Here is a 9,956-nt window from a genome sequence, read left to right as displayed (position 1 = left end):
TAAAGTGCCCATCAATCTGATATTGAGACTTATGGAGAGCTTGTTTGCACAAACATAATTAAATTGCACCGTTAGAATTCTCTCTGTTGCGTGAGTGAAAGACACGTGTAGCTAATCTATTTGCAGTCTGTTCAAAAGTGTAATGGATTTGTGGTTGTTGTAATAGTTTGGGGTTGGCTTTGGCTGTGGTGTTGGAGCCCTTTGGATTTATTTTGATGCAGCCCAGAATTTCTGGTAAACCCTTTACTGAAAGCAAAAAAACATCACTTAAAACAACAAAATATACAGATTTAATAATGCGTTTACAAGGATAGTGTACATGTACATTATACCTTTGTTTATTATACTTCACATACTGTAAAGTCAGTATCAAGGGGCTATAATACAAAAGGTGTTGTTTCATTTAAAGCTGGGGTTCCAAACACCTGAGCTTGTGGTTGCTGTGAGGCGGGACTTCTGCAGGAGGCGGACCGACAGCAAGACAAAGCCCACACTGACCCCTCCCAAGATGACCACGCCTGAGATCAGAGTACTGGTCATAGGGCTCATTGGGTGGGAGGGGGCACCAGATGCTGGAGGATTGAGAGGCAAAGAAAAGCAGAAACTTGAAACAGAAATGGTCAACAACATGACCTGAGATTGTGTCTTTTTTCTCAACAGAAAGAGAAGTGGGACCTTTTTGTTGTATCCTTAAATCATACAATCTCATAAGTGTCAGCTATCTTTACACCAATACCAACTTAGTCACTTGTGCTATTTTAAACCCTTTTATTTTTGTTATCATCACTTACCAAGTTGTGAGTTGTTGACAGGAGTTTCATCTGAAAAATTCAAAAAAGTTTATTAGAGAAGTTTATACATTTACAATCCCCTCTCTCTGTGGATATGTTCTAGTATAAAGGAATAGTTTAACAATAGCTTGTGAAATATAGTTTCTTCTACTAGTTTTTGCCGAGAGTTTGATAGGAAGACTGATAAACACCTCTATACTGTTGTTATTGATTGAATATGGAGATTCAGCGAAGACACAATTTACTATATTTGGCACTGTGAAAATACAATTTACCTTGAAGAACCTTTAAGGTTCCCATATAATAAACACTTCATTTAAGTAAAGAGCAAGTTTTGTGTTTACAGGAGTATATGCACAGCTTTTTATAGTCAGGATTTGTTCTTGTTTATTTTTGTATTTTGGTGTTTTAGTGTTAATATGTAATTTCCATAGTTTATTCTTCAGTGTTTCCTGTCTGTTCATGTCTTATTATCATATTTCGCTCAATGTGTATACTGACACATTCTCTGTGTGTCTTTAGTGTTTCCTGTTTTATTTTGTAGTTTTTGTCCCCAGTGTTTCAAATCTTGTCTTACTTCTTCCTTTTGCCTATGAGTTCCCTCCCTTTTGATTGCCATGATTGTCTTCACCTGTGTCCTTAATGTCACCTGTGTTTGATTACCTCACTGTGTATTTAGTCTCAGTGTATCTTACCGCTTGGGTTGATCCTGTGGTCTGTGATGTTTTCTCATGGCTGCTTGTTGATGGACTTTGTTTGGGTCATTTAAAAATAAGTAATCTTTGTTTGGCTTTGATTTAAAAAAAATCTTTTTGTTCTTGTTATCTGTCCTTGGGTCCTACCTTTTTGCCTTTTTACAACCTAACATTTATAGAACCGTACTAATAGTTTTCTACTGTTTTGAACATTAAGTCAGAGGACATGGGCCACCATTTGAGTTAATATTGCCTCTGGTAAAGCCATTAAAATACTGAAGTGTAAATATCAAAATGTACAAGTTATGAGGGGTAAGCAATGTCTCCCTGTTTTAAGAATATATGGTGAGTTAAACTAAGTTTACTTGATAAAAAAGTAACTTTATTATTCCTTTATGCTAGGCTAGGCTTAACAAACTTAAGTGCGTTCTCTCAACAAGGAAGTGAATAAACATTTCCAAAAAAGTTTAACCAACAGTCCATTTATTGTTCATACCACTCCTGGTGATGATTGGTCCAGCAGTGATGACAGCGTTTCCAGATGCTGCTGGTAGAGAATCAAGGCTGTCATCTCGCCTACGCCGTCGACCACAGATCTGCCAACCACATGATAAATTTCAATCCTACTGAGATTAGGGGACACAATGAGTCAGAATCTGACTCTCCTTATTTTTCTTCGACTTACCGGCATGAGCATGATGCAGTCGTCTGCACGGCACAGCTTGGTGACACAGTGCAAAAACACAGTGGACATCTTTTGATGTCTGTGTTTGACAAAACGGAAAACCTCAAAGGAAAAACGTCCCATCTGGCTCTTACCATTCTCTAAAACTGTCGTCTGGGGGTCTTTGTAGCAGCTTTTCAAAAGGTATAACACACATACAGACATAAGTGCACACACTGAATATTACTAATGTGTAGAGTTTTGCTTAAGCAGACATGGAGAAGAAAAAGTTGCATTCATGGGGGATAAGCCATTTGGGGACCTTGAATAGGTAATGACTCCCTTTTGCGGTTTATCAAGTCATCATTGTGAGTGAGTGAGCAAGTGAGATTACCCAAAGAAAAGGTCATAGCGGAGTTCATCATTAGGATTCCCCGAAGGGGTCGCATAACAGTAGTCCATCAAGATGTTCCACCTGCAGAAGGACAACACTGTGAGACAGGATGGAGGATAGTGATCTAACTGCACATGGGAAAGCAAGGATCAGAGCTTTCTCTGACAGACTGGCGCCTTCAAGCAGAATAATACTATAATTGCATAATGAACGCAAGTGAACTTTAGAAATAAGGACTAAATCTGTTAAAATGATGGTGGGAAAGATTTTGTGATTGACAAAAAAAAAAGTACTTCTCAGAAATAATTGTTCCAGGCAAAATGTTTGCAACATGAACAATACACTGTATGTTTAAAGATGTGGGACTTCAGAAACCCTTTCAAAAGTGGTCAAAATCAGATGTGATACCGTTTGTCCAAGTTTGTGGCTTTAACAGCAGCAAATACTCGAGTTTTCAGAGCCAGCCCAGCCATTGGAATGGCGAGATGTTGATTGTAGGTTGAATCCTGTACAGAAATAAAAGAGAAAAAAGTTATTCATTGAAAACACTCAATTTGAAACTTCAAATGAATATTCATGACATCATGAGCCTTTAAATAGTCAAAGCTTTATTTTTGTTATTGTCACTTAATCCTTTAAAAATCTTTTGAGCTGAACACCAAGTTTAATTGTCCCTACAGAAAATTTAACTCATAAAAGACCGATCAAAATTGGCCACTCTAATCTTCAACATTCCTCCAACATGAATAGAAAGTGCCTTTGTTTGGGCAAGATTTAGTGGGGGATTAATACACATCTGATGCTTTTCTAAACATTTTGTCATTCTGTATTCAGTCAAAACAAACATCAGTGCCGACTTCATTCATTGTTGTGAAAGGAAATTTAAACCAGTATCTGTTAATGGCTCTTTATGGGATTTATCAACAATTACGAAGTATGAAATCCAACCAGATATGGATTTATCTGTTGACATTTCCTGCCTCTGCATCTAAAAGTGTTTCACTTTGTAAACAGTTAAAAGATGCATTTGGAGTTTTATTGAGCCTAACATTCATTCACTATATCATGAATCTCATCATGAAGTCTTTAAGTTCCACGTTTTGAAATCAGAAACGACTTAGCACAAGTTAAATGCAGCTGTTTGTACTCACGTTGTAAAGAATCAAACTCAATGTGCTCACAAATGTACCGTTACTGTCCTTGACGGATACAGCAGCAGAGGAGCTGTGAAGAGATTAAACACCCACACATTTCAACTCTGTATTCAGAAGTTTACCCAATAAATATGATTTAAAATGTAATGCATTATGATTATAAAACATCCTGACATTAATGAATGTATTCATGAGTTTGGGGAAAGGCATGCATATGAGTTTGCATCTTAGTCATTAAGGAAAATGTATAATGTAAAATAAATGACTCTCAGTATAAAATTAGTTTTACACCAGGCGCTTGATTAGGACAACAATAAATAATTCTTAATTATTCTCAATTTAATGGAAAAATTCTATTTTCATATCATTCATTGTAAAAGGTTTCTGTGGGAGTTTTTTTTGGCGGGAACTTACGATGCAAGCTGCGAGTTATTGACCAGGTATTCCAGGGGGTAGCTGCAGCTGAATTTATACAACAAACCGGGCAGGTAGCTTATTATAGCGAGAGGGTCAGGTGTGTCGATATAACCGGAGACATTCCCGATTTGTACCAGAGACATGTTCCCATATGCGTTGGCCCCGTATGCTGTGCTGACCTGCAGAGAGAAACATCTCAGCCGTGTCATTTTGCTTTCTGCTCAGTCAATAAACAGCATGTTGAGGCTGTTTATTGATTTTATTAAAACAATCTTCTCTGGTTTGTGTATTCTTTACCACCAGGCTGTTCCCGCAGGCCTCCAGAGTACTCAGACTGATGCTGAACAGGACCGCCGTGGGGAAGGTGTTGTTGTTGATGAAGCCGCGACATTGTGAGTCACTGTGGCGACCGTTTAGAGCTAAATCTGCCTCGGTGTAGCCGGAAAAGAGCACGGGGCAGAAGTTGATCTTTAGGGTGATGGTTTGAACCCCGCAGTACACACTGATGTCCCGCTCACCTGGAGGAGAGGAGGGGTTAATAACGTGTTTTTAAACTAATAAGACAGTCTGAAGTCGTAACAATTTGCAAGTACTGCTCAAACAAAAATCTCTCATTATCATTAGCCAGATTTAGAAAGTGCTGTTGGTTTTGTTTTTTTAACACAACATATTTAATTTAATATGGAAAGAAAAGTATACAAATTCAAATTCTGCAGAAGTTACAGGTCAAGGTTTGAATGTTGCAGCATTGTTGAAACAGGTCCTGCAGCCTTCTGTATTTGAAAGCATTGGTCACACATCTCAGGGGTCAAAAAGTCACTGATTTGATGTTAGGACTGAACCCCCGAAGACTCTAATCCAGGTTCTTAAAAAGGAAAATACTGATTGAAATACAGGCTCAAGAAAAGGCAAGGAAACCGAACATAGCGTCATCACAAGCACGGCTGAAAGAATCTTTTAAATACACTTCATTTGTAAAGTACTTTATACTATCAAACATAAGTGTTGCAATTCGATACATTGAACCATAGTAACCTTATATCTTGGTAACATTATTTGATGCGTTAGTTCAGTACTTGGGTCAATTACACCTACGATTATCTTTTGGTGACATGTTGTCTTGACGGCCCTATTAGAAGAGAACATTAGTTATTATGTAAAAAACAGATCGTTAAAACTCGTCATCAGATACAAGAGACTCTTTTCTTTTGATTAATTTGTCCAAAAATGTTACTCCTCCACTGTTACACAAGCAGTGTGTGTTTTGTGTGTGTGTGTGTGTGTGTGTGTGTGTGTGTGTGTGTGTGTGTCCAAACAGTCAATTCAAGACTTGTTCATGTGTTATAGGCCTATTGTATTGTTAAACATTCATTAAATGCTAATGCACCAATTGAAGATGAGCCACTGAAGGAGGTATACTCTGGACATGCATACATACATAAACACATTCAAATGTCCTTGTATTTGCTTCATTATAGAGATGTTTATGAAGTATAGGCTACAGTACAACATGTATAGATTTCTCACCAGGAAACCTGCTGTGGAAGTTTGCGTCACAGTTGTATCCATTAAACTGTGCAGAGACAGACCAGGCATTACTCATCAGCAGGACGACAAACAAGATTGCCATCATCTCAGCACTCGAGAGAGGTTTGCCCACTGTCATCTTCACAAGGTCAACATGGCATTAATCACATTCCTCGGGTACGTGTTCAGAAAAAGCACTTATCCCTCAAATTAGATGTTCAAAAAACAAGGTTCCCCTGCTTCGCCTGTTTCCTCGACTGCTGCACGCTGTGCCCTCTATCAGAGAGCTACAACCTTCTTTCCCCAGGTCCCTAATCCTTCTTATCCTGCTCCCTCTTGCCCCTTTTTTCCTCAGGCTCTCACGTCTCCCAAAACCTAGAGTACCCAGCCCCTTTTAAACAGAGGTCACCCCTCTTTCAAGCTTATTTCATCTCCCCTTCCCCTCGACCCCTGTTTTTAATTTTTCTCAATGTTTACCTGTCGCCTGCTTTTTTTTTTTTTTTTCTCCACAGTAATTGTTTGGAACCACTCTTCCCCTTGTTTGAGAAAAAGTTTCAACTGTGGCTGTAGTTTTGTGAGTAGCCAAACTAAACACAGCAGCAGCCTTATCTGCTTTGTGCGCACAGATGAGAAAGATAGATTTCCCAAACATTTCAGTGCAGAACATGGGAAACTCTGTCAGATCTGAATGGCCTGGACAAATCTTTTCACAGCGCCCAGAAACCTGAGCAGACTCGGAGGGTTCCCACTCATCTCTCCTTGGTCTGATCTCCGTCTGTCAGCTCACAACAACGGTGGGGCCTCAGCAGGAGTGGGGTCATCCTGGGAATTAAGCTGTCATCGGTTGCCGTTGCTGCTCGCATTCACATGAACATAAAAGTCAGCTCACGGTCTGATGCAGGGCTGTGTGTGGGTAATTGTGATGCACAAGGCATCACTTAGAGTAAAGGTTTCAGTGGTGTGTACAGCTCCAGCACAGTGCTGTGTTAGGGGCTCTAGAGGCTAAAAGAGGAATCTTTGGTCTGATTTACACTTTTAAACTCTACCTCAACATCACAGACTCACTGATGATTTCACCGCAGCCCCTCTAACAAAACAGGGGAAGAATTAATCTATACGTTCAACTTGGATCAGAAGAAACAACTACAGCTCTAGTGTTAAGCTCTAAAATAAACTGAAGGAAGTGTTTCAAGTCGATTTGACTGCAACAAAAAAAAGTGTCAACATCCAGTGTTTGAAAATGAAGCCAGTGTGGAAGTGTGGAAGAGTGCAGTCTCCTGTGGCCATGTGAGGCTGGCTCTAAATGTCCACAAAATCCCATTAGATCCCATAGTAAAAGTATACAGCCTTATAAAGAAAACTAATTTAATATTATTTTCATTTGTCTGCATTATATTAGGGCTACATTTCTCTAGCATTTCTTCATTTTGATTAAGTGAGATTTATACATTTAGGGATAAATGTTTATTTTGTGTAACCTGAAAAGGCTTGCTTTCGACACATCTGCAGGCCAGCAAAAGCTCCATTTAGTAACTTTTATACTTTTAGACTAACAAAAAGTAGGAAGTTTGACCATTGATGACCTCAGCTCTTTCCATGATATCTACAACTGGCTGCCTGGATGACAAAAGATCATTTATCAGTTTAGGTAAAAAAAAAAAAAACTTACTTACTGAAATGTAACTGTAATGTAAATGTGCTTACAAATATAAAGTTTTACTTTTTAAAAGTCACAAGGGATTTTTTAAACCTCAGAGGCACTGAGGTTTTAACCAACATAACTCTTAAAAGATTAAACAATTCATATTCTTAGAACTTTCTTTAATCACGGAGGAATTTGGTCTGTACCTTAGTTAGTTAATAATAACCAATAATAATAAAACTACTACATGTATTGTACAGTAACAATAGTTATTCACATTCCACCTATCCAGCCAGCGTCATCTCACACCTCCTGAGCATCACTCTGCTTATACTCTTCCTGGCCTTTGGCCTCACGTGTCACACCCAGATCCGGACCCAAGACCCCCCCCCCCCCCAAGGTATTTGTTATTCACTGCTGCTCACCTGCTCCTGTGATGAGGTAGAGCTGAAATCAAATATGAAGCACTTACGAGGAGACATTGAGAGCAAACGAGATCAGGTGGCCACATATACATAAAAGGAATACCTAAAGTGAACCCTTTACCATTCTCCTTATTTTACAAATCCCACCCAGCAAATGGCCTATTTAGCTTATGTATATGCTCTACTTCTGTTTCTTTCTTTAAGATATAAGGCAAGGTCTCAGAAAAAGAAACACGTGCCTTAACAGACAAAACAATGCTTGAAGTCTTGTTTTTCATCGTGGATTTTCGTCATCATACATTTCTTATTAATATGAACGTGAAATAATTGAGAATTACTTTCAATATACTTTATTTTGGACCAAAAAGCAGCAATTATGTAGCAGGAAAACTTTCTTTATCTCACCACCAGTATCTGTAGTAACTCTCAAGCTTTGTGAATGCCTCCTGTAGGCTCAGAGACTTTTAAAGGCTCAGGACCAACTGCCACACACAGATCTGCCTGATCGAACTGTCTCTATCTGATCAACCTGAAGCATCCCAGACTCAACAAGCAGACATCTAAATCACACAATCTGACCAGCATCCCAAAACCTGTGAGAGCACTGCTGTAATCCGATGCTCCAGTTTTAACACAGGCAGTGAAACCCTCATCAAAGGCCAAGCTGAGATTTGATCCTCATTGAGCAATGTCTCTAGAAGCAAGAAAACTAGTTTTTAAACTCCCAAAGAATGTGAATTTTGTCGAGCTCTAATGTAAAATGATTGTTTAATATATGCAACAGATAGCACAAATACAATAGAACAAAAAAAAAGAAAAATAGCATTCCAAATTATAATGCATGATGCAGCTTGTTTAAAACACAAAGTTTGTTCCTCATTCCCTCTGAAAATAAAAATAAATAAACCAGTTTCATTCTAAAGGGAAAAGGTTTTTTGAGAAGCCTCTGTTAGCTTCTTTTGTTCGGCACGAAAACCTGCGAAAAATTCCCAGGTGAGGAAAGAAAACAACGGACTGACTTATTGTTTATGTATGAAACCCGAGCCTGTATTTAGAGAACAACATATGAGGAGCTCTGCTACACTTTTAACATGACCTTGTCAAGGATGTCACTCAGAAGCAACTGCAGATATTGTGCCTATAGTTCAATGTACACATGTACACGTCTGGACTACAAAATAAAGCATTGTGTATGGAAAAATGTAGATTTTTCACTTTATCGTGCACAAAAGTATAAATTGGCACATTTTTTAGATTTGCATTTTGGCCAAAGATCCGACCTAAAACCTTAGATGTGTTGTCCTATATAGAATTATTACAAAAAGTATCTGAAACTTAAACCGAAAACCTCATTTGTATGGTTCTAAAAGTGAACTGAAAATTAAGACCTATCCTTGTGAATACTTCAATAAAATTGGGACCGTTACTCTTTCAAAATTTGGGCTCATAATTCATCCTTTAGAGCTGTGGTTCTCAACTGGTGGGTCAAGTCCCAAAAGTAAGTCATTTTTATGTGGTCAAAGACTTGTTTCCGCCAGTGACAGGACAGTCAGAAAGTAAGTCACAGAATGCATAAAAAAAGTTTTTCTTTCTTCTTCATTGAGTTGTGTGCACCACAGTTCTGCCACATGGACGCCAAAGGAAAACTGGTGGCTATGCTCTTATAATCAACTCTTGTGTTAGAATCGTCGTCTCTCAAGTGGAAGTTTGGGGGTTCAATCCCCAGCCGCTGTCCTTGGAAAAGACACTTAACCACTGAAGTGCTCCCACTGCTTCATATGCTGTTTATGAATGCTTATGAATGGGATTAGTTACTTCAGGTGGTGTTACTGCATAGCGACCACTGCCATCAGTGTGTGAATGGGGATGATGGTGTCACCTGCAGTGTAAAGCGCTTTTACAAGACAAGAAGATGAGAAAAGTGTATAAGCTCACCATTTACTATTTGTGGTTTGTGATGTTGGTATACTGTCATGTCGGTCTCAGGCCCAATCTGCAACAATTTTAAAGGAAAATGTTCTGAAATTGTGTTCATGATTTGTCATTAAAAAGATGGTGTATAGATCCAGTCTTCACCAGAAACCTTCAGCATTTGAGAACCACTGCTGAACAGAGCTGCTTGTTTGACACAAAGTCTAGAGGTATCGTGTCACTGTACTGCCCCCCTGTGTTCAATATGTCACATAGCAGCTATAGAGCATCTATAGGTGGGGAGTTCCCTGACTTAAAAATGGTACTTATTTTTTC

General features: G+C 38.7%; 1 protein-coding gene across 1 annotated transcript; it reads right to left on the bottom strand.

The window, feature by feature from the left end:
* Positions 1 to 399: 399 nt before the first annotated feature.
* zpld1b (zona pellucida-like domain containing 1b) lies at positions 400 to 5,781 on the bottom strand (the record flags this gene model as incomplete). Its single annotated transcript, XM_079354229.1, has 10 exons — positions 400 to 572; positions 792 to 821; positions 1,983 to 2,082; positions 2,172 to 2,343; positions 2,545 to 2,625; positions 2,953 to 3,050; positions 3,696 to 3,768; positions 4,113 to 4,294; positions 4,413 to 4,633; positions 5,643 to 5,781. The coding sequence occupies 10 exons, from the start codon at positions 5,779 to 5,781 to the stop codon at positions 400 to 402; spliced, it is 1,269 nt and encodes a 422-aa protein (XP_079210355.1).
* Positions 5,782 to 9,956: the final 4,175 nt, after the last annotated feature.

The sequence above is a fragment of the Symphodus melops genome (genome assembly GCF_947650265.1).
Source record: "Symphodus melops genome assembly, chromosome: 10".
NCBI lineage: Eukaryota > Metazoa > Chordata > Actinopteri > Labriformes > Labridae > Symphodus > Symphodus melops.
Note: the sequence above shows the minus strand (reverse complement) of the source record. Positions and strands in the feature narration are given on the sequence as shown.